This window comes from Euwallacea fornicatus, chromosome 3, assembly GCF_040115645.1.
Source record: "Euwallacea fornicatus isolate EFF26 chromosome 3, ASM4011564v1, whole genome shotgun sequence".
Classification (NCBI taxonomy): domain Eukaryota; kingdom Metazoa; phylum Arthropoda; class Insecta; order Coleoptera; family Curculionidae; genus Euwallacea; species Euwallacea fornicatus.
Window position 1 is genome coordinate 898,064 of NC_089543.1, and position 24,594 is coordinate 922,657.

Genomic DNA, 24,594 nt, shown 5'->3' on the forward strand with positions numbered 1-24,594 from the left:
ATGTTCCGAAATGTACAAATTAGCAGTAAATTGAGGTAGTATTTTCTCTTATGAAACAGCAGACTTTATATAAGATTCTCTGATTCACTGTTACACTTAGTAGGAATAGTGTTGCGGTAATTGTTAAAGAAAATTATTAAACTAATTTTTATTTTATTATGTGCTCAAACTGTGCCTCTTGAACTAATTAACCATGAATCAAATAGTGTTAAAACATATTAATTATATTTTCTAACATTTCAAGAGCAATAAGTGGGTATGCCTCAATAATTCTAAACAGCAAGAAAAAATGTGATTTTCTTTTATAACAATAAATACTAAATTGTTGAAACTAGCCGCTCGTACCGAGGCGAGTCAATCTAAGAAAAAACAACAAAATTATTTTCAAATATATATTTTTCAACATAATATACTCATTTAATTTGAAAATATATAATTTTGGTATTGTTATGTACATATTCATTATATACCAGTTGTACAAAAATATAGGAGTAGATATTAATATTACAAGAATTTAATTGGAATTACAAATGTTGTAAAAAAATATAAAAAAACTTAAAGAACTTTCTTAACTAAGATAATAAACCTGCCTACTGTATTGGATTACTAATAAGGTGGTTTTAGAAATTATATCGAAAATAAAATAATAAAGACATAGAAAAGTGTAAATAGTTACAAACAAATACTGGTACATTTTATGGCAGTCCTAAAGACGATAGTCAATACCTTGTTGCACTCAACTAGGACTTTTAGAAATAGAAGAATATGTGAAGACTCCTATTAATCTAACATTTAAACAAGTATCTAAAATATTTATTAGGAAAGACACTTGGTGGACAATCCATAAATTGTGCGACGTTTTGGAAATAACTCTATTGATCCCTTGGAACCAAATATCAGTCTTAAGTTTTCGAAATGTGCATTGTGATGCTAATTTGAATAATAAATAATCTCACTCACTTACCCTAATTTGAATCAGTTTTGCGTAGGTTATACAGGAGGGTACAAAAATATTTTCCTTGGTAATATGTTTAGCAAAATCAGCTCTAACCATAGACCCTCTGTATAAAAATGAAGATGGAATGTATATAAATAAGTAATGAACAGTTTACTAAATTAATCGGAGAGTTATTTCCAAATTTAACTGGAGAGGGTTTATATTATATTGTATAACGTTAGAGAGATTAACGTTTATTCTGAAAACCCAGAAAAAAAATTGACAAGATTTAATTATCCTCTGAAATTTTGCTACAAACCCTGATGGCCATTGCTATTTTGCAGGGATTCTAGAAAAGAAGGCCAACACAAAAGCCACAGATTCATTAAACAAGAACATTATAGCTCTAGAAAACTATAGTTAGTAGGTTGGTTTCCATTTTTGGCATACCTTTTATAGGCTAAACCTCGTATTATGAGTGAAAAACAATGGTGTGATTAAGTTTGCCAAAACACAGCATTTGCAAAAAAAGATAAGGTACCTATATAATAAATATTGTAATAACAGTGAAGCATTGAAAGTTTGATCTGAACTGGGGCTTAATTATAACAAAAGAAACACTCAAAATTTTAAAAACGCGATAAAAAAATAGTTTTTTTTTCTGTGAGCTTGAATCAGCCGATTAACTACAAAAAAGATCTTTGCGGCCATATTCGAGATCAAACATAAAAATCTTACTTCTTTGTCCAATGACATAATATGAAGAAATTTAGAAACTGAAAAAATAAATATGGACACTTAACCTATAAATAAGCACAACACAACTCAAAAATCGATTTTTGAAAAAGTACGTTTGTCTTACCAATTTTGCTTCCCCGATCACAGCTATTAAGTGCAAATTTACTGTGAAATACGTAGGACTACAAAAGTGGCAAGAGTCGAGAACTATTAAGTAGCTAAACAATAAGTAACTAGATTTTTAAGTAACTTACATCAATAATCCGCAATCTTTTAAATTATTTTTAATGATAACGTCAGTAACCGAATCGAAGACAAACTGAATGTTGCTTGTATCCGTGGCACATGTAAAATGTGTGTATATTTCCTTCTGATCCTTCCTCCTGTTGAGATTCTCAAATTTCATTCGTATATAAGCAGATGCATCTTCGTAAGTATTTGGGCCCGTATATTCAGGGAAGCAAATTGTCAATGGACTCCTCGCAATTTTTTCCTCAAACAAATCCTTCTTATTCAGAAACAGAATAATTGAGGTTGTAACAAACCATTTGCTGTTGCAAATGGAATCAAAAAGCTTCATTGATTCTACCATTCGATTCATTTCTTCATCTTCAGCCAAAACCAAATCATAACCTGATAAAGCCACGCAAAAAATGATTGCTGTTACACCTTCAAAGCAATGAATCCACTTTTTCCTTTCAGAACGTTGACCACCAACATCAAACATCCTATCAGAATTGCACAATTAATAAGCATGCTTAAAACTACCAACAATTACTTACTTGAAATGCAAATTTTTAAATGAGAAATGGCTTTCAACAATGCCAGTGGTTTTGACCCTGGTTCTCAAAACATCTTGTTGCGTAGGTACGTAGTTCTTTTGAGAAATTCTGTCAAGAGAATTCAGGTAGTAAGCTGCCGAGTCATTGAGCTGATATTCTCTGGATCTGGAGAAGCAAAGTTGAACACCAGGGTCTTGCCATAATCTCATCATAAGCATTACAAGCTCAGGAGTTAATTCTCCCTCTTCAGCTGCACTAGCATAAGTGAAGAATTGCCGGGCAATGTCCTTTAAAAGATTTGAAGTTTTAAAAAATGTTTTTATGAAAAATTTTGAGTATATGACAATTTTGTAAAAATAGTACGCCTATAAGATCAGACGCGTCAATTTTCAATGTCACCATATATGGGACAAAATAAATAATAAATAAAATTAAAATATTTATGATGAATACTATATTTAATTTGAATTAATTAAAAATTATCATTAAAAAATTTGCAAATCAGTCAGTTATTTGAATAAATGAATATGGGTCATCCAAAGAAATTTTCAAATAACTAATTGAACAGCATAATCAGAAAATATCCAATCCTTAGTGTTAATTTTGACATCATTAATATTAACTATTCCTTGAAAATTTAAGATTACTAGAAACCTTAGAAAGATAAATTGATTATTGACTTTCATACTAAGTTGCATCTTCAGATATTTTCTCATTATAATTCTTCCATAACCAATAGATTGAATCTTTGGAACAATACTCTATATGATTATTTTTTTAATTAATATTGAATAACTATATAATCAAGTAACTGCTGTGTTTCTGGGCACTAATTGATAACATATAAGTACATGCAATACACTTGACTTCAAAGCCAGATGGCCTTTAATAATTATCGTTTGTAAACAGTTAGCCAGAATAACTAACCATATCAAAGACTGATGTATTGATGCATTATCACCTAGATAACCCAGCCAAAAAAAATCAAGAATTGCAGATAAGTTACTTATAATAAAAGTATCAATTAAACACCAAGTGGAGAAAGACTTTTAATGATTAAAATTAATTCCCATGACAATTAGTCATCTGTGGGTTCATTCAATATTCTCCCAGTGGGAATTTTAATTACTACTTCAACATACAATTAATCAGAGGAAATAAGGCAATTTCATGAATCTTGTTTTATTTAGTTTAGACTCAAACATGATTGAAAATAAGTTATTAATCATGGAAACTTTAATCACTTTATCATGATTACCTGCTCCAATTTAAGACAGGTTGAGCCAAAATAAATCAATTGAGGTAACATATCCTTTTTTCAATGCAAATACATAATACCATCCTGTCTCTAAATATGGTTGTCAATCACAATAACACCTCAGAAGGTTTATCTCAGAACATATCAATGTCAATAACAATAACATTACACCCATATAAAGAATAATAAATCATTGAATGCAGGTATGACTCAACAGGAACTATTAACCTATAGTTTCATAAAATGTGAAGAGATTACTTACAGTTTTACTAGGTTCTGCAAAATCTATTCGAAGCTGGCCCATTGCTCGAATTATGGCCATAAGGCTCTGAATAGTGTTGCTATAAACAACAGGTCTATATTGCTCGCATTCCTCAGGCGAGTATCCCAATTCGTGAATAATTTTCATTTGCTTCACAATGGTACTTTTACCAGATTCTCCAGCTCCTAAAATGTATTGAGAAAATGGCTTTTAGAGTAAAATTGTGAGGTTTAGAAGGGCCTGTATTAGAAAACGATAACATTTAAGATTTATAAAAAAAAATACAGACAGTTTACCTACCTAGTAGAAGTAGTTTGACTTCACTAGCGGCTCTTTCTCCATCTGCTCTAAGATCTCGGTCAATTTTTTTCGACCGGGCCTGAGCAGCCTTATCCCCCGTTGTACTAACGGCACAACCCATCTCTTGATTGAAAAACTTAACTATTTAACCACTTGTTGCTAAAAATACAACATAAGAAAGGCTCCACCCGCTTGTTTAACGTCGGTTGAGGTTCAGAGGAATTCATGAAATTTTTATCTTAAGAGAATTTATGAAGGAATGGCAAATGGCAGAATTCTTGAAATATTGACTCATTTGAAATGACAGTTGATGCACCAAACGCAATTCAGGATGGATGACTAATTCAGGAGTCTTTTGCTTTCCTTTTTTATTATCTGTAATTTTAATTAAATTAGAAAGAGATAAGGAGTACTGAACAATAATAGTAATCTAAATACTGAAGTATTTATCGATAAGGTCAAAGATGGCGCCAGAGTTGTTAAAACAGTGGAAGGGACATTGTATGACATTTGCGTTGATGTCGCCCAGTTCACCTGACTTCTGTCAAATTAGTCAAACGATGATCTAGTTTAGTGTATTATCAACGCAGAATAATCATTAATTTTCACGTGATCTGAAAGAGAAAAGGGGTTCCACAACTATTTTTTAAGTCCCCCCTTTATCCAGTAAACATGGGCTCACTAAGGCATTTCATGTTAATTTTAAGTTTCCTAGTTATAGCTAATGCTTCAGAATTCGTACCCGTGTATATGTGGGGTTCTCACAGGTAAGTAAATTTACAGTGCCTCTGTTTTGCTTGTTTTACTCAAAGACTTGAAGTTAGAGATTTTTTCACATTCTCAAGAACCTATAAAATATGTTTCCATAATGCCCTACAAGAGCAAATTCAGTAAACTAGGTTTGCACAATCAGTCATATGATTTTCAGGGCAGGTGAGCCTATCCCAGCTTTGCATAAAATTAGTCAAAATACCTTTAAAGACGAGATAATGAAGGCATTAAAAGACGCGCCGAGGATAGTTGTATTTGCTGAACATTCTGTAAGGCTAAATAATGGTAGTTCACATTTCAGTAGATACTCAAGTGTTCATTTCAGTTAAGTCCTGAAGATCTTGGACAAAGAGATATTTCAGGAAACATAGCATTCCCTTCTTTATCAAAAGTACAGAAAACTTCTAAAGTAACTTACTTGTCCTATGTACAAAACCCAGTGAAGGCTATTCAACATGCCTCTGAAGATGTCGAAGAAATTTCCATTGAAAGACTGAACAAGAATGATATTCCAGATAGTAGAATTGTGATTATAGATTTAAATGATGCCCAAGATAATGAAAGGAGATTTGATATGCTTAAAAGGCATGGTATGTCAGACTGTTTTTCAGCATATAGAATTTAAAGTATAAGTAGTGTATTTTTAGATGAAATTATTGGGTCAATTTATGAAGAGCTTCAAGAGAAGTATGGGAATGTTCTTGCTGTATATACTGCCCATCATCCATCATGGGTAAATTAACATTTTTATTCAATATATTCTTATGGTATATCAAATGATTCAGGAACAGATTCTTTGCATTAGCATCAAATAAAATAGTATCATAAATATATATAGATACAAGTATGTTGTGTACTAATGTATAATTAATTAACTGGAAAATCCCTCTGTTGAGTTCAGAGAAATATGCCAGACAGTCTTATAACTATATTCATTTTTTTATTGTCATACTCTTACTCTTGTTAACACAGGTTTTCTAACATTTAAGGGAAAATTATTTTGTCAGCTTTGGTCTGCTTGTTGAAGACTGTTACATAAGAATATATACCTAAAATTTTGGTATTGTAACAAATGTCCAGTGATGAGAGATGTTTGCTTGACAAAGATATCTGTAATGAGAGCTTGTATAGTACTCTAGTTGAAATATGATGTCTATTTTATCAGTTCTTAAGTTGTGGTGAACTGTGCTGGCCATTTTTGGAACCTGTTATTGAAGTTATTCATTATTTTTTTATCTCACTAAAATACAAGGAATTTACCACTAAATTTAGAATAATCTTAATTGAAATTTTGAATTAGATTGCTTCAGGAGTGGTACACTCTAGGAAAACTAGGGCCCTTCCCACAGACGATTCAAGCAATAAATACATGAATAACACAACAGTTTTGTTTTATACATCTGGTAATGTCGTTATAAAAATTGGAGAGACTACAGCTGAGTAAGTTTAGTGTTTTGTTTTGTAATCCTTGACATCATAAATTATTTCAGTACGAAGGGAATTGCAGTAACATATTCAGCTGAAAATGATAATGAAACTATCATCCTATCAGGAAAAGCCCCAGAATTAAGCATTAGGTAAGGTGAGAAAAATAGTCTAATTATGCTTTACTGAGACTGGTATATTTTTTAGCTTTGAATTCCAACAAACAGTAACGGGATATTGGGTTCTGCACACTACCAATATTACTTACAGTGATAAAATAATTTCTCAAGTAACCAATGGTACCATTTATGCTCCATTGGGCTTCTCATACACTTGTGGAAATCAGACATTCAAAACTACAGGTTTCTCTATTATGTTCCCAAATTTCCAAGTAAGTAATCCTTGCTTGTTTTACTTTTAACTGAGTGGTGATTTTAATGCAGGTGCAGCCTATGTTTAAAGGTACATATTTAACCCAGCTAACTAAATTTGATGATCCCTACAACTGTGTAGGATTTACAACTATCCCAATCTGGTCCGGCCTTTTTGTGACCTTTATTTTGCTCTTGATCATGACCTTTGGTCTAACCATGATGATGGACATCAAAACAATGGATAGATTTGATGATGCAAAGGGCAAAACCATTACTATCAATACTTCAGAATAAATATTTCAGTCAGTGGTAATAGTTGAAGGTAATATGATAATAATTAAATCCCCAGTATTATGTGAAATATTAAGGTGTCTTAAATATGTCCTACTTAATATCAGCATAACCTGGTTTTTAGGCCTTAAACAGGTAGATACTTCACCAAAAATGCTCAATTACAAACAGGTGTGCTGATTTTTAAGATCATGAAATTTAGGACCACGTTTTTGCGTTAAAAAAACAATGAAAGCCTTCCTTATTACCTTAAAACGCTTTTAAGAGTGGTTTACTCTTGTGATACCTATAAGCTTTCTTTACTATATGCCACTCTTAAATATTATCGAGCGACGAAACAGGCCTAACTGCCTAATATATACTATTACTATGCTCTTTCTATATCCCCTGGACTTGTAAATACCTTCTTTCAGTCTCATTCCTAGTGAAAATCTAATGAATGTTAACTAAATGGCAGTTGTTAAAATAGATGTTTATACGTGTCTTCTGAGATATTATAAGGTTTTGATGTGCTCTTAAAATATCATTGTTTAGTACAATACAACTTAAAACGAATTATTTTGTCCAGAAGATTTAGAAAAGAAGTTATATTATACACCTATTATGACAATAGAATTTTTATTATATTTTGGATCTATATTAAATAGAAAAAACTGTTGGTATAGTAGTAGAACAATAATTGTTATACATGTAGTCTTGACGTTGTTAAAAAGATCTAGTTTCCACTCTTGTGCTTTAAGACCTTTTACTTTTAGTCTGCACTTATTCACTGATTTATTTTGTAGCAATGTATTTGATGTGTTGATTTTGTACATATATTTACTCCTGTTATATAAGGCATTTTCTATTTTAAAGTGCCCTTATTTTGATTTCCAGTTCGTTATTCCTTTGTACAGATAAATAAGTAATTTAGTTTCAACTGAATATCTTTGTAGATTCACTGGGTGGTGGGTTATATAAAAAATGTATAGTCCGTAAATTTGGTTATATAATTTAAATTATTCCCCGAAGTTTGATTGCCAAACAACTTGTAGTGTTATGTGTTGAAACATGAAAAAATAAAATATTGTCAAATTAAAATGTTTTAATTCTACCAATATTCTTCAATGCATTATATGTAACGTTTTAATGTAGATTATTGACAAATCATAATTTACAAAGCGCTTTAAATATTGATACTTGGGTAAAAAATAAGGATAGTTATTCATACAAACCTGTACCTGAAAGAGCCCCTTTTCGAACTTATCTCTGCTAAAGGAAAAGAACGAGTAATTATTAATAAAACTTCGCAAACCAAAATCTTTTTAGTACTTTTTTCTTCTAATCTGTTAATTTCTTTGTATTCATTAGAAAACACCCTCTATATTACAAGTTTATATACAGTATACGTGAGATATCTAATGAAAAGTGATAATATTAAAAGTATATCTTGCATAATTTTATCTGTTAGTCTGTTGTCAAGCAAATGTTTAATGGTAAATAACATATGGGATAATCAAGGCCGTTACAATTACGATTTAGCCCCAACAGCAAGTTTTTTTTAATGCTCGACTGTTATTTCTACCATACGTTTTAAAACTCTGCAGTAACCAGGAATTTACCTTCCTTATAGATAAATTGCGCTAACTTCCACTAAATTAAATCATTACAATGGGTGATTTTTAACAGTTTTATTTAAGTCATTAAAATGTTACATTTAATTTTACACCGTTAATTATATGCGGTGTAAAAAAGGAAAACATAAAATAAGTGGTAACACAGAACAACTTTTTTAAAGGAAATCACATGGACGAATCTAAACTAAGTTTCGTATATCGAGTTCTCCCGGCAAAAATGACTACCGTGTTTACATCTTACAAATAAATGGAATACAAGACAGCACGAAAATCTAAAAACTCTCGAGACATTCGTTTCCATTGAGAACTTTATATAATATTTACATCCATGCTAAAGCTAAAAAAATATCGTTTATATAACAGAATAACATTAACCTCCTACACTGTGAAAAGGGATGCAGTCATGTAGGACGGAACTTAAACTTACAATTTTAAGCAAGTTAAAGGCAAAAATGGCCGACCTTTTGTACTTGTCTCATCCATTATTGCATTTGTGGCGGTCATTTTTACCAAATTAAAGCACGGCGGTTCAATAGATTTCTAATGTATCGTGGAAACTCAACTAAACAATTAATTTTTACTACCCGAAACTATAGGAATGACAAGTGATTAACAAGTTGCAACATTATGAAATAAGAAACCATTCAGCAAGATATACAAATATCACACACATCAATAGTATTCGTCTTTCTAACGAAACTTTTTACTCTACTACATTAGAGTTCGATTAATGTTCATCTGTTTCATTTTCTGACTCAGAGCTCTCACTATTTTCATCTGAGGATTCCTGTAATAGATATCAGTTTAGGAGAAAACATGCAAGGCAATTTCAAAAGATCCTTACCTCTGCCTCATGATCAGACTCCGATTCGCTCTCATCACTGCTGGTGTATTCCTCCTGAGAACTCCGTTTAGCACAAAAATCGGCCAATTCATCTTTAGTCAAACTTTTCAAATAAGCTTCAAAATCTTTAATATATTTTTCTTTAATGACGCTCAGCTCCTCTTCAAACTTCTCCTTATCAGCAGCGCTCAAATTTTTCCATGCTTCTTTGGGATTGTCACTCTTCTGTTTTTCAACAAAGTATTTAAAAGCCGATCTCGGTGGAGGAATTGGATTCTCAACTTTGGCAGGAGAATCTGATTTTTTAGTACGAGATGGTTGTGATTTCGTTGACGAGGATTTTCGCTTAGCGCCGCTAGTGGATGCTCTGGGAGTGGTAGCCTTCTTACGTTTTTTTGGCAGGTTCTTCATAATTTCTTCCTGCCTCTTATCATTTGGCAATGATTGTAAGTATGTTTCGAAATCTTTTTGGTATTGTTCTTGAACCTATAAAATAAAAAAATATTATATAAAATTTTGACCCAACCCTAGATTGGTATGTACACTTCAATTCAAAACTACGGTAGGTACGCTTTTAGTTCAATAAACTACATAGTGCAAAAAAAAACTGAAAAGAGTATTAGAAAGAAAAGAGTTCAAAAATATTCAATGACTTGTTAGTTTCCATTTTAGTTTTTATTAATACTTGGGCTACATTTCCAATTCCTAAAAAAACGGGCTTTTCTTCTACTTTGTCAATATGTAATCATAGGGATTAAATAAGCCTTGGATTAAATTCTACTTAATCCGTGATTTATTTACTTCTTGTTAATTAATACCTACACTATTTTTTTGTCTTCTTTTTTAAATATCTTCAGTTCAATTACACCAAGAAAAATATTTATACTCACTTGTATCAGAAGTTGCTTGTACTGCTCTCTTTCCTCATCTGTCATGGCCTTCCATTTAATTGAAGTGTAGTTCCACCTTTCTTTATGTGGAATGTCTACAACTTCAGAGCTCTGAAGAGTCATACTGATGAACAATCCATAAGCTGTAGATGGAGGCTTCTTTGGCTTGCCTAAAACATGCTCAGATCTTAAAATTTTTAATTTTAATGCTTCCACTGAAACTAACCAGCAAGTTTGTCTTTTAATTGAATTTCTTCCCTAGTCAAGAATGGCTTATGAGCTGTTTTGGGAGTGTACTCTGGATGTCTTGACATGAAATCCTTAAGATCTTGTTCATATTTCAGATAACTTTCTTCAGCCAGTTGAATCCAGGTAAGCTTCTTTTCTTCAGACATCTGTCGCCACTTCTCGCGACAGACTTCTTTGAATTCGGCTTTATCCTCATCTGCAATTTCTTCTCTGTTTGATTCAGCCAGTACAAAAACTTTATATGGAATATCAGGCCTTTTGGGAGGTTTTTCCTTAGGTGCCCTTTGCTGCTTTTTCACAACCACTTTGCGACATTCTGGATGCTTGACATAAAATTCCTCAAGTTGCCTTTTATAGTCACCTTTGTTCTTCGCAGCTATTGCCTCATATTTCTGTTTTTTTTCTGCAGAGAGGGATTGATATTTTTTACTTATGTATTTGTTCAATTCCAGAGAGTCAAGATCTGGCTGTTCACTGCAAATTTTATCTCTTTTTCTCATAAAATAAAGGAAGTAGGAAGTGAGAGGTCTTTTTGGCATGTCTGGATGCCTTGCCTTTTTAGTCTTCCTTGGCTTACTAGGACTTGCTTCAGTTAAATCTATCTGCTCTATGACATGTTTGATGTCTTCTGTTATTTCCATTAGAAGCCGGTAATGTCGTATTTTTTTAAGTAGCTGTCGCCAAACCTTTTGACATTCTTCTAAGGAATAGTTTTTAAATAGGATATTTTGCCAATCCAAATTTCTCAATCTATACTTGTAACTCTTGTTATCACCTTCTGGGATGATTTGCTGAAGCCTCTGCACCAATATCAACTGATCTTCTTTTGGCATTAAAATTAATGATTTTTGTTGGGACTTCTTCTTTGCTTCCTTTTCAGCAATTTTGTTGACATAAAAATTTTCTAAACTAGATCCTTCTGAAGAGGCACAATCAACTTCTTTTAAAAATACATCAGGAGATTTGTGATCCCATTTTAATGAAGATCTTAAATCATTACCCTCTGATTCTGATATATGTTTAGCCAGTGGGGATAACTTAACCTCTTCAGTCAAGTTCTTATTGAGTTTGGATTTTATTATTTTTGCTGGCAATTCTCTAGATGAAAAATGTGACTCACTTTCTGACAATTCCTTTTTAATTTTAAGACTTTCTGTCTCATCAATTCTCACTTTCTTCTTAGCTCGTTTTGTGCTTATAGGTTCAGGATCTGTTAGTGCATATTCTAATTCCTGCTTACAATATTCCACTATAGGTTTGCTTGGGTTCTTGAGAACTCCTGGCATCGAGGGTGAGGAAATGTTCAAGTTAAGTGGTTGATCATTGGTGATTGGTTTAACTTGTGGTTTCCTACCTCGTTTCTTTTTTTCTGGTACTGGTGCTAATGGTTCATCTAAGTTTAGTTCTTCTCTTTGAACATTAACTTCTGTTTCTGTTAAGTACTGAGTTTTTGAGACTGTACTACCTGGGACACCATTTTTCTTTCGCTTCTGTGAATGAATCTTGCTTTTCACAATCTCCTCTGTTAGATTCGGTGATATCTCACCATTTTGATTGACATCAGCTGCTGACTTCTTCTTAGGTGACCGGCCACTCTTCCTTGGGTTTGATGTGCTGCTGGAAACAGCCTTTTTCCATTGAATTTTTGGTTTTGGCACCTGAAAGTATTCATCCCTTTCTTCAGGTACAGCACCATTCAAATCATTTGATTTTATCAGAGCTTTTTGCCTTTTTGTTTTAGCAGGCTCTGTGGGTGGGCCATCGCCACTTTCCAATCTTTTTCGCTTCATGTCTCCTGCTTTATGAAGTATAAATTCGCACGGATCAGCTGGCCCTTATTAATCAATAATCATTGAATGTCCACTGAACTTTTTCTTTGTCGGTTTATTAGATATTTTATCGGTTATGAGTGAAAAACCCGGTGGTTGATTGTTTTTATTTACAAGATTATGTGGGATTCTAACCGTAACCGTAAAGACGCCAGCACGCTCTTTACCTAACCGCAAATTTTTTAAAGGCCACTTAGTTTTTGACATATGTCAGTTGGGCCGCGTTCACAGTCGTTGTCGGGCGAATGTTGAGTGTATCCAGCAAATATGTTCAATCACAATCATTCACAGTAATCACTAATCACAGTGTTTACCCTCCATTTACCTGTTCGACTAGCGGACTCGCCGGATGTATTCGGCATACGTCTGATAATGTCTGTGAACGGGCACATGCCCCTGGGAACCAATGTCAATAAAAAAAAGAAATCGATGTCGGATTTGCACAGCGCCAATTAATATTCAGAAGTTTTATCAAACGAAACGTTAAAAGGAACCCTTTACCGGAGCTTCTCCTGAGGAGATTTATAAATTTTCATGAAAAATCGATATGTTTTGATGTGCTTTGTTGAGACATTTGGTTTGGAGTTAGGGAAGGGATCTGTTGAGCTTATTCGGCCTATAAACCAAATTCGAAATTTTTATAGTACTGAGAAGCGCTGCTAGATATCGCTAGAGTCTATGTTGTATATTTATATGAAATTTTCGTGCTGGTATAATTACTTCAGGGTTCTTGTGTTGTGGAGGGATTGGATTCGAGCCCTAGTGAGTACAAAAATATTTTAAAATTTACTCTTAATAAATGTTTAAATTGTTTTTTTTTACTGAAGTCGATTTCTGTTTATACAACAAATAACAAAATGCATTTGGTTTTATGTTTGTATGAGGTGTCTGAATTTCAACCATGGAGGTTGGTAACCGTAAAAAGCAAAATGTCGGATAAATCGGGGCAAAGCTGCGTAATTGAGAGGGCAAGAAAATGCTGTGAACATTTTTTGGTAATAACAAAGTAAGAAAGAATTAAATTAAAAATATTATAAGAGATTTACTCTCTACTTCCAAATACAGCTTTATGCGTCTTTTTGAATTCTGCATTGATCTTAAAACGCCTTTTGTCATTTTGGTCTTTAAAGTTGTGATTCATTAATATTGGTGGGTATAGATCTACAAATGATGCTTTTCATAATTCATCATAAATAATCATCTAATCGAAAAAGATCTGATCAACGTACCGGCCAACGTCTGACTCCATTGTTTGGAATGGCTCTAACGAGAAATATTTTACGTCAAACATTTCACATGAATTTGTAAAACGTAATATATTTATAGCATGTCTTGTTTTACTTCGCTTCAAAAAGGCATTTTGTCATCCAATTCACCCCAAATTTGCAATTGCAAAACCAAAGGTGATAATGGTTTCCGAAAATCTAAACGTCGATTTGCAAATGTGCCATCGCTCCGTTGTACGAGAGGAAAAGATTCAATGATGAAGTTGCGATAATTGAATTACTTCGCTAAGCAAGTCGAGGAAAAATTTAAAACGTTTTTCCTAAATTTAAACTTTTTTCGAATACCTCTGAAAATTATTCGACTTTTTAAAATTTTGACATGGTACGTTCGGGGGTGCTAAATTACGCAACTTGTTTCCAATTTAATCGACTCTATTTTTTTTTATGTTTATCGATATCCTTATAGGTGAGCTCTCGAAACGCACGCTTCGTAGAGGCCACACAGAGTATAAAATAATATTCTCCACATTTCATTATGTCATTTTTGTTTTACTTATTGCTAAAGTTGGTTTTCTAATTACCCAGAGTCGGACTTAGATAACAATAAATTTTTGATATACAATAGTATTTGGTTTTATAAGAAATAATACTATAACGCCATTTTTTCCTTAAAAGTTGGTTAAATTTGATCTTATTTCTTATCTTTATTTTACGTTATTTTGCTGTATTAACGTTTATACATACGTAGGATACTTCATCTCTTATTTTAGTTTACTTGCTATATAAACACACCTCATCTTTCGTCTTCGGGACCGTTACTTCTTCTAATAAAACAACCGAATATTATATTACTGATTGAGACATTTATTGTTAATAATTAGAATAGTTAATAAGTTACGTTGATATAATTTCAATAAGATATCTACAATAATTTACATAGTCTTTATAATACAAATTTAATATAATATATAACTTACTTCATATGCAACAACAAAAAAACAATAATATATACAATTTTCACTGTATTAGTTTATGCACTGCAGAAGTGTTTAAATTATCAAATAATTCTAATTAATTAAGTGCCTAAACATGCAACGCACATTTTAATTTATGAAATAATTTCACAATAAACTGCGACCTAAGCTTTCCTTGCTGAGTAAACTGAGTGTAATTAACAACAATTAAATTTAATAATAATCTTATTAGAACTTATATTCAGCATATAATTCCTAATCAAAAATTCGAAAATCACATTCATCGTAGCCTTACTGAGCTGCAGTCTCAACAACAAGATGTCTCATATGCTATTACATGATAGAGAAACGAAGGGACACCTATACAAAGTGCGACTGATAGGTAGTAGTTAAAGATATTTTTATCAGATCAGTTAACTGTGCGCGGATCGGTTAAACTAGCTACAACAATTATTAGTATAATGTATTAAGTAATATCTCTTGGTAGAAAACATTTAGGTAGGACCAGAATTACATAAAAATTCGTCTAAGATCTGTTGGGGACGTGATCATGCTACATTGCGGACATACTTTTTTGCTCCCCTGCAATCATACAATCAAACATTTCACATTATTTTTCAACAAAGAATGAAAAATACTTACTAAGGTGTGCAACCAACATTCCTCACAGTGTACGTGCCAGCACACCGTTGAAATAACCGGCTTCTTATAATGCTCCTGATAAAAGAACATTCAAAACCATGCTCACAGCTTTAGCTGAAAGTAACTTACCAAGCAAATTAGACATTTATACTCCTCAGGTTGCAGAGTGGGAGCTTCACTGTGTTCTCCATTGGCTGAGGCCTCAGCTTCCAGTTGTCTAATGCGAATTCTGAGCTCTTCTATCAGCTGCAAACGACTGCTCGGCTCAGCGTCTGAAGTGCTCACATTGCTATCGCATTGTTGTCCATTTTGAGTGGACTGTCTAGTTTGAGACTTCGGTTTTATCTCCACATCACCGCTCGAATTTACCGTTGCAACCTAAAATTTGCTTTAGATCTTTTACTAAAAATGAAATAATTAACTAACCTGAGATTGCACTCCATCTTTCTCTTGATGGCTCTCTTTCATCACGATGTCAGACTCAGTATACTGAGATGGACCAAAGCTGCTCTCCTCTGGCTCATCTCCGTCGACAATTACGTCATCTCCTTCATTATCGACTTCAGTGGCTCTAGGGGAGTTAGTGGACGTTCCACTAACCAACGAGGATGTTCTTTGGCGTTGATTTTCATGCCAGTCCTCCAGCTCTGAGTCTCCCTCCACGTCAACTGTCTCATCTTCTTCCGTTAAGTTCTGAATACAAATAAATTTAACTTTCAGTTTATACTATCAGAGCAAAGTCATGCCTTTCTAGTGCATTGCTCTACGTGCAAAGTAAGTTCTTCTTGAGTTCGATGAGGTCTGCCAGTGCAAATAGGACATCCATCGTCAGCTTTGCGCTTCCTGATCTTGATCCTAAGTCTACCCTGTCTGTTAGTCTTAATTCGCTGAAAAGTCTGTAATAGACTTTTAGTCCCATATACCTAATAATGTGAAACATTCTCAATACCTCCCATCTGCCTTCAGGGCCGCTATCGCCGGGCAAAGCCGGAGGTCTTCCAGGATCTCTGGCATTCCTCTTCCTGCTAGCTGCAATTCCCGTTCCATTAAGCTTATACAGTCTTTCCAATTCCTGCATAAAATGAGTTTCCAAGTCCCCGGGTGAAATTGTGATCCCGCAAACTGGACAGCTGGACGGGTCGCGCTTTTTCTTACTCAAGACTAGATCTGCAACAAACATACGTACTACATAACGCAAAGCCTAACAAGGGTCGGTTTTCGATAACTTTAAGCTTCATTAACACAGGCAATCCATTCTTTGGGGTTTAAAGGACACGGGAGGCTTATGTGGGATTAAGGGGATCGATACACATTCGAAAGTGTAAATCAAAGGAGTTAAAAGGGATCGCTTTCGGAATGTTAAGGTACAAATAGCAAAGTCGAACTATGCTCTCGTGCTCAGAGGTGAGAAATCAAACGGCTTTGAGGTGAACTTGGTATGTTCGGTATTTACGAATGGGTTTTATTGGCTGGAATCCGTAAGTGACTATAAAGCGTCGCTGGAAAAAAGACAGATTTCCTGGAAGGCAATGTAAATGTTCCTGGATCAGGCAGTTTCGGTATATTTGCCACGCGTAAATTCCGGGTCTGATGACTTAAGCCGGCGCTGATTTACGCGGGCCCAGCAATTAACACGGTTAGCCGGCTAATCCCGTGAATGATGTCGGCCGCCGCTTCGCTGACGAATGCCATTTGGGGCCCCCTTAGCCCACTGGGGCTAAGCCCTCAATGTCAAACGCTCGGATTTATATACCTTCTGATTTAGGCGGAGGTAAATTTACTACTGCATTTTTATATCTAACTACTAAATCTTCGTTATGTAAGTAGAGAGAGAGAGAGAGAGAGAGAGAGAGAGAGAGAGAGAGAGAGAGAGAGAGAGAGAGAGAGAGATGTGCAATGCATCTTGCTGAACCATATATAGTAGATCAAAATGATGTCTTCTGATTTCTGCCACCTCTTGAATAGGTTTTATGTTGAACTATGCTGGCCTGATGCCAGCATAGTTCAATTGCCATGGTGTTTGGTTCGATAACACATCTTAACCTGAAATCGGCACCCTCGGAAATTTAACTGTTCTCCCACGTTATCTGGGTACTTACTACAAGAATTATACGAGGAACTACGAGTGTTTATATCCATTAGCAAAAACTATGATGAGTACAACATGATACATGGACAGTGCAGTAAAAAAAGCAATAATAACATCGAGAAAGAGAGGGAGAACATAAGTTTATGTGTTCATAAAAAGGCGTATGATTATAAGTGGCTTTCGTGGACAGTGGGATAATCTTCGGAAAAAATGACAGAGGGGATTTATAGGGCTAACAAGGTTTCCAAAGGGCAGCTGGGTGTCTGACTCAAAGATTGCCGGAGTTAGAGAAAGTGCGTGAGCGGATTTCCGATACCCTTCTGTAAAGTTCCATTTATTACCTATAGATATGTTTGTTTTAGTTTGGCTCCTCTGACAGGGATTTATATTGAGAATTTTTACTAGTCGAGGACTCCTGAATTAATGCTGAGGGGTAACACTTGCGAAGAACGTCTCGGCTTCAGTTACACAAACTCTATATGAGGGGTCTAATCGACAAACTTAATTCATTTTGGAACAAGTGAAAACTTGGGCAACAGCCGTTTCCCGGGTTTCTTTATGCTCGCTTGTCCATTGTCTTTCTTCGTTTCGAACTCTGATAGTAATTCCTCTGCAAAAAAGCTCTAAAGCAATTAATTCCCATTCTCTTTTCATGAGCGAGTTTATGTCACAGTCACGAAAACTGACAAGTGTATGCAGTCGTTCGAGGAAGATTTCATAGTCCATCTGCAGAGTTTCGCTTCGGCTTATTGTTGCGTCGAGAAAGAAAATGGCTCAGACATCCCAAGATCGCTATCCTGCGAGAAATAAATAACATCTTAAGAGTCTCTGTTTTTTTTATTAATGGCATTCTCTATTGCTGTTTCATTTGAAATCTGGCCACTTTAATGGGAGTTTCTCAAGCCAGTGGCGTGAGCGCGGAACAATGCCCAGACAAGCAAATTTGAGGAAGAAGGCAAAGTGTTCATGATTATGAACATGCGATTAATTTTAATAAAGCCATACCAATTTGGTAAAAGTGCCCCGTAAAACTTGAGGGTTAAAGCTTGCAGACAGGAGAGAATCTTATTTTTGGGTATAAAATTATATTAGTTTTAGCACTGCCCGGTTTAACGTTACTTCACGCCTTAAATGGGTTTTTAGCAAGAGGATAAAAACATCGTTAAAGACCCTTATTAAAGGCTCATCATTTAACTGGCGCCCAATGAAGGCACAAGTGCCGATGCAGGCAGAACAAGAATCGTCAATTTCATAGGCAAGTCTGCAAAAACTAAGCTATAAAATATTCAAAATAGATGAGGGTGGTTAAAGATACGACCCCCGATATTTTACATGGGGACTTAAGTCGTAACTAGTATGTGTGAATATGAGAATATGTGAGTGCCAACACAATGAAGGCAAATGGACCGCACTCCATTGCTTTCGCAAAACTCGGAAACCGCTAGAACAACGCCATCCACTTTTATACCCCACATTTGATATATATTTTTCGATGGATTTATTTTTCTTCCCCTTGGGATTATGTATGCATTTCCGCTTCTCTTCTTGCAGCACTTTCTATTCATAGTTTTTAGCCAAAACTTCTCAATACATTTAGTCAAAGTAAGCACTTAAAACGGTATTAACATAACTTTATTCCGACCCATCAACCGGGTTTAACGTGTATTTCGCAAAGAGATTACCGAAATGAAATTCGGGTTAGTGTAGATTAACACGTCTCATAAATAACGTGGTCAAAGGTGTGTAAAAACGGGTGGAGATGGAGGCGCAATTAGTTTAGGAACCCCAAAGAACTTACATTTACATTGAAGTTCATTTCTCTTTACAGTTCAAATAATGAAATAATCGTTTAGTCTCCTAAGTCACAACATGTACGGAGTTCGTCGTTAAAGATGGAACATGTAAATTTATAAAACGTTCAGAGGAAGTTGATGAGAGTACAAATAAAACAGATATTGATATAAACAAAAAATAAGAGTCAAATCATTCATCACGTTGTAAAAGCGTCCAAGGTTTTTAATAATTTTGCTACCTGCCTAATTTAATTTCATTTTCGTCTTTTTGCATTTTGGACAGGCATCTTTGTTTACCCATCCGCGGGAAGTGGTCGTAATCTTTTACTTTTATTGTAATATAATATATTAAATGGAAGAGCGAAATACTCACGACCAAATCTTTGTTATTTAAATTAAGACCGCGATACTCTGGAATTTTAAAAACAAATCTTCTGAATTTAGCATTGATTCCGTCAAGGATTCGTGGTGGAAAAGGAAGAATATAAGGTTCTTCTTTACTAGTATCTTGTTAAATATTTTAAGAAAGTATTGAATCTCTCATAGATTCATGACAAAGTCTACTTACTTTTCTTACAAAATTATAATCCTGTTTCAAGTAACGATTTTTATCAGGGGCAGGATCCAATGCTCCATCTGGAGTGAAGGAAACCAAAATGAGTATCCTCGGGTCACAAGAAAACTGAAAATCATGCAGGTCAGTCCATGTATTTTAGGTGGTTCTAGTGGTTGGGAACGGCTATTTTAAAAAATATTTTTTAATTATTTAAACTAGGGCGAAAATTGCAACATTTGCAACCCTATCTACAAAATCCATGCTAATACATTCTGGTTATTGTTCCCATCAGAGACAAACATTTTAAGACGATATAAAATAAGACATTTCCAATTGTTTCGAAAGAATCCCCATTTACAGCAGCCAAATAACCAATTTTATTGTTCGAACTATAAAAATTGTGGGCAGAAATTGCATTCAAATATAAAAAAAACTTTGTAAACCTTACGACCTTGCACTATAAGCTGCAAAGCGATGTTTCCCGAAAATTTTAATATAAATTAAAAGTTTTATGAATATAAATGATCAGGATGGAATAAAACACCGGATTTTCCCTGAATATATTAAACGTTTCACCGGCTGTTTAGATTCAAAAAAGAAACAAAGTTCGAAAAGTGCTTATTTTCAACTCTGAATCAAATGATACATTTAGTCCAGACAAATTTCAATCAAAAATATATACCACATCACTGAATTTCATGATCAAATAATATAATATTCATTCACTATTTAATTTTTCCCATGATTCAGATTGATTTCTTTGAAAGTTGAATGTATCGCATAAATTTTTGGTGCATCCATAATACGTGTGATTTCCCCTGGACTAAGGGATTTGGTCGGGCATGTTTAACATGAAGCGGGTGCTCTCGCACCTTCTGAGCGTGTAAATCCTTTTCAGGATTTGTAAAACGAGGCAATGTAAGCGCCTGCATGCTCCTGCTGACCATTTATCATGGCTCTCGGGCCGGTCTTTAATTCTCGCTCTGTTTTCGTCTTTTTCGCTACTGTCGCCACTCGGCCTGACAGTCCTGACACCCCCAACTTAATGTTTTCATATTATTGCATAAATTACTATTGATTATTTGTGTCCCTTGCATCTCGTTGAAAGCGGAGATTATAATTTGAGACTAGTTTCGGGACAAAATCAAGGTTTAGTTTGTCGCGTATAAAACCCCTACGTAACACGTAAAATAACGGAGGGTGATCAGAATTGCAATTTAACTAAAACAGGCGATTTAGTGCCTATTGTGATAAAACGCATTGCAGTAGCCGGCATCTATAAGGCCAATCATCGAGCCGAACAAAGTACCTAAACAGCTTTAATGCCAATAGGAGTGTTGTTACATAAAATTGAAAATGGAACAATGAGCCCTTAATGGTTTTTGTGATATTAACGAATCCGCGAAACAATACCTCATTAGCGGGCCATCAAGGGGAATTATTTCTTTCTTTCTTAAATTACCACCAGATTTATGAGCGTAACTTAAAGTTTAGCATTCCAAGGCTGCGCAGCAAGAATTTGAAACGTAACCTAATGAAGGTAACACCCTGTACATGAAAACATGTGTAAAACAAGCAGGTTTACGGCATTAGCGTTACCCCGATTTGGGGTGTAAAATGTGCGTTTTCATGCAGTGTACGTGTGCCACCGCCTGTGCAAGTCATTAGGAATATTGCCGGAGCCCGAGCGTTGCCGTTTCTTCTATTTTTGCTGAATTATGTTAACCAGAGATTTATCCCTCGAATATTCAATGAGATAGTATAGAACCTCAGAAAATTACGTCAAAACGCTGGACAGAGATTTGTGTATATTGCTGGAAATATTGAATTTTCTCGCAAAATCTGATCTGGCAACATCGGTTTGATAGGGAAATATGACAGGGCGTCATATGGAAGCCGACGTGAGACCTGAAAGCCTAATTTGCCGCGGTTATGCGGCGTCATTAACACAATTGACATCTCGCACTTTCATATTTTATTGTCGACGTGGCATCAAAACTTTTTTATTATTTCTTCAGGTCCACTGAATGATTCGTCTTGAATTGCTGCTTATTAAATTCACATTTCAGAGAAAGCTGTTATTAAGTTGATCACTTTTATTTATTAATGAAGTCTGAGGTATTCATTGGGCTGTTAAAAAAATTGCCCAATTATGAATTTTTGTTTTTCAATAGTTGTCGCGATGGAATGTACCTAATTGAGTGCGTTTAGGCTGTTTTCAGAGATACAGTATTGGACAAAATTATACAAACAATTTATGTAGTAAAGTTTTTCTACCACAATTCTCACATAATTTCAAGTGATTCATTTATATAACTTACTGTCAGTGTTAAGTGAGTTTCTAAATAAAATTTGAAAGTTTATAATACATATTACTAATTTAATATATAATACAACATTTTAGCCAACATTAAAGAAACATTTCAATCCGTTCATTAAAACGTTAAAAAATATATACTTACAAAATCTTTTTTTAATATTTTATATGATAGCCTTTGCTCCAATTACTGCAGCACATCTTTTAAGCATGGAGTTAATTTGATTGTCAATAATAGATTTGTCAATTGAAGACTAAACATTACACGCATGTTCAAAGTCTTCCTTTCGATTTTTACGTATTCTTTTCCAACATTTAACACCCATAGATTATCGATAGGATTTAGATCGGGATATTACAATGGTCATTGGAGTACACGCACCTTTTCTCTTAAAAGGAACTCTTTTATTAATTTAGATTCGTGTTTGAGGTCGTTATCATACTGAAGCCGGTGCATTAATGGCATTAGCTTCAGAATACGGCACCATGTTAGTTTTATGAATTCTATGTTACGGACCTATTCCGAAACTAGCGAAAAAACTACACTAGCACTAATCCACCGCTGTGTTTTAGTGTCGGCAAAACATATTTTTTATTAACAAGTCGTCTTACATGCATGATTCCGTCATTATCAAATAAGTTAATTTTAATTTCATCACTGAATATCACCCGTTTCCACTGATCACTGGTCCAATTTAAGTGAGTGCAAGCAAATTCAAGACGCGCTTTAACATTTTTCTTCAACACATGTCGGACGACGACTAAAATATTATTTTCGACTAATCTTCTTCTAATTGTTCTGGCACTGACTTTTAAATCATTGTTAGACATTATGGTATTCTTGATTTGAAAGGAAGATAGAAATGATTTTTTTTTCGAGGTGTTAATAATTTGTCTGTCAACCAACCTTTCTAGTTGTTAATATTAATTTTCCTAGATTTTTAATTAGTATTACAAACCCAGACACTTTAAAACATTTTATTATTTTTAAAACAATACTCTTATTAAGTTGTAAATTTGGACTAATGTAAATTTGTTTTATATCACTGACATAAAGGCTTATGATTTTATGTTTAAGATTCGCTGAATAATTTTTTCCACGCATCATTTTTTAAAATAATAAATATTTAGATGTTAATTCAAAACTGAAGTGAAAGATTTAAATTTAAAGACAGAACTATAAGCTGCAAAAGCTATGTTTCTATATTTTTGTTTAATGAAATTTCTTTTTTTGTATTGTTTAAAGTTTTAAATGTCCAAAATGTTTATATATATATAAACAAATATGTTGTTGGATTTGAGAGATATATTATAATTTAGCATTATCCTGGATTCTTACAAATTAAAGAGAGTTTTCGCTATGTTTCTTTTATTTCTATAATTTTGGTCAATACTGTATATGTGGGTATTATAAGGTAATTTGAAGACTACCCTATCAATTTTTCGATATAGACAAGATATTTACAGTACACATGCCATTTCGCGGTTAAAATGGAAAATGTACCCTCTGAGTCTTGTAAATTTATTTAGCCACAGTAAATAGAGGACTAAAATTTGCGTCAATATGTCAGGAAATATGTGCAAAATAAAGGAAAAAAATGCACCTCTTTGTTTCTGAATTACGGATAATATAAATTTTTTTTCAAATTTATGATTGTGAAAACGCGTTAAAATTGATCAGTATCAAAATGCTTCCGCTACGCCTGATACAAATAATGTATATGAGGATCCAGGGTAAATGGAGTTAAGCAAAAAACACCTCTGCAGAAAAGTGTTCGGCATCTACCTAGTTATTACATTTAACCATTTTTCAAATCTCTAGAGTTAATTTCCAAATTTTGATAAATCAATTTTGATAGATTCCGTATACGATGTCCGGATAATCTTCACAAAAAAATCTGAATCTTGTCAAATCCCCAAGTGACAGGTTGCGTTAACTTGAAAATCACAACCTTCATAAAGTGCTCCCCGGGGCATTGAAGGCATGTTATTGGGGACGCGTGTCACCCTTATGAGAGATTATGTGGTTATAAGTACACGTCCCCTAGCTGTAACGGTATTACCTTATACCGTGGAGATTTATATACAGCACGAAACACCATATTAAACCGGGCCGCCTAAGGTTATTTCATTTAACAAGCTAAGTAGATATTATATTAGTTGTTATTACCGCCATTATTATTGTTTCACCTTTATTCCTTTCGTTCCGTTATAAATTATCAAGGTCTTAATTGAAAAAGATTAATTTTCGGCTATTAAGATGAAATATGATGTCTCTCGAGGTTGTTTAAGGGCGCTGTTTTCTTCTTATTAGAAAATTGTGAAATATGTCGCTTAAACGAATGTCCTCTTCTTTTAAAGAGTAGCTACAGGGAGTGTTGTCACATATTAAACCCGCCATCAGAGGCTAAGTATTCGTTTGCTTTTCTTG

At 34.0% G+C, this 24,594-nt stretch overlaps 4 protein-coding genes across 5 annotated transcripts in view; 1 reads left to right on the top strand and 3 right to left on the bottom strand.

Annotated features, from left to right (window-relative positions):
- Window positions 1-378: 378 nt before the first annotated feature.
- On the bottom strand, window positions 379-4,552 carry Galphai (G protein alpha i subunit). The gene is made up of 4 exons (XM_066302607.1): window positions 4,278-4,552; window positions 3,978-4,162; window positions 2,458-2,744; window positions 379-2,403 (listed from the first exon to the last, which is right to left on the bottom strand). Exons 1-4 carry the CDS (start codon window positions 4,396-4,398, stop codon window positions 1,926-1,928), a joined length of 1,071 nt encoding a protein of 356 aa, XP_066158704.1. The 5' UTR covers window positions 4,399-4,552; the 3' UTR covers window positions 379-1,925.
- A 266-nt stretch (window positions 4,553-4,818) lies between these two features.
- On the top strand, window positions 4,819-8,218 carry VhaAC45 (Vacuolar H[+] ATPase AC45 accessory subunit). Its single transcript, XM_066301912.1, has 8 exons — window positions 4,819-5,044; window positions 5,206-5,317; window positions 5,374-5,638; window positions 5,696-5,781; window positions 6,349-6,488; window positions 6,539-6,625; window positions 6,681-6,864; window positions 6,917-8,218. The coding sequence occupies exons 1-8, from the start codon at window positions 4,950-4,952 to the stop codon at window positions 7,139-7,141; spliced, it is 1,194 nt and encodes a 397-aa protein (XP_066158009.1). The 5' UTR covers window positions 4,819-4,949; the 3' UTR covers window positions 7,142-8,218.
- Window positions 8,219-8,793: 575 nt separating this feature from the next.
- Window positions 8,794-13,046, bottom strand: LOC136350341 (nucleolar transcription factor 1-B-like). The gene is made up of 4 exons (XM_066301911.1): window positions 10,715-13,046; window positions 10,489-10,658; window positions 9,599-10,084; window positions 8,794-9,541 (listed from the first exon to the last, which is right to left on the bottom strand). The coding sequence occupies exons 1-4, from the start codon at window positions 12,525-12,527 to the stop codon at window positions 9,482-9,484; spliced, it is 2,529 nt and encodes an 842-aa protein (XP_066158008.1). The 5' UTR covers window positions 12,528-13,046; the 3' UTR covers window positions 8,794-9,481.
- A 1,587-nt stretch (window positions 13,047-14,633) lies between these two features.
- The window catches only part of LOC136350468 (E3 ubiquitin-protein ligase RNF220-like), a 54,627-nt gene continuing 44,666 nt past the window's right edge, over window positions 14,634-24,594 (bottom strand). For both annotated transcript variants that reach the window (XM_066302202.1, XM_066302201.1), the window contains exons 7-12: window positions 16,358-16,575; window positions 16,155-16,304; window positions 15,835-16,101; window positions 15,538-15,786; window positions 15,409-15,483; window positions 14,634-15,348 (exon numbers count right to left, since the gene is read on the bottom strand). In XM_066302202.1, the coding sequence (XP_066158299.1) occupies window positions 15,277-15,348; window positions 15,409-15,483; window positions 15,538-15,786; window positions 15,835-16,101; window positions 16,155-16,304; window positions 16,358-16,575 (1,031 nt within the window). In that variant the 3' untranslated portion in view covers window positions 14,634-15,276. The remainder of the gene's footprint in view (window positions 15,349-15,408; window positions 15,484-15,537; window positions 15,787-15,834; window positions 16,102-16,154; window positions 16,305-16,357; window positions 16,576-24,594) is intronic.

Coding starts and splice junctions, on each gene's coding strand:
- Galphai (XM_066302607.1), bottom strand. CDS start 4,398: ATGGGTTGTGCCGTTAGTACAACGGGGGATAAGGCTGCTCAGGCCCGG. Junction 4,163..4,277: donor AGTCAAACTACTTCTACTAG/GTAGGTAAACTG, acceptor AATACATTTTAG/GAGCTGGAGAATCTGGTAAA. Junction 2,745..3,977: donor TTGCAGAACCTAGTAAAACT/GTAAGTAATCTC, acceptor AATCTTTTAAAG/GACATTGCCCGGCAATTCTT.
- VhaAC45 (XM_066301912.1), top strand. CDS start 4,950: ATGGGCTCACTAAGGCATTTCATGTTAATTTTAAGTTTCCTAGTTATA. Junction 5,045..5,205: donor TATATGTGGGGTTCTCACAG/GTAAGTAAATTT, acceptor TATGATTTTCAG/GGCAGGTGAGCCTATCCCAG. Junction 6,865..6,916: donor TTATGTTCCCAAATTTCCAA/GTAAGTAATCCT, acceptor ATTTTAATGCAG/GTGCAGCCTATGTTTAAAGG.
- LOC136350341 (XM_066301911.1), bottom strand. CDS start 12,527: ATGAAGCGAAAAAGATTGGAAAGTGGCGATGGCCCACCCACAGAGCCT. Junction 10,085..10,488: donor ACAAGCAACTTCTGATACAA/GTGAGTATAAAT, acceptor TTTATTTTATAG/GTTCAAGAACAATACCAAAA. Junction 9,542..9,598: donor AGTCTGATCATGAGGCAGAG/GTAAGGATCTTT, acceptor TATCTATTACAG/GAATCCTCAGATGAAAATAG.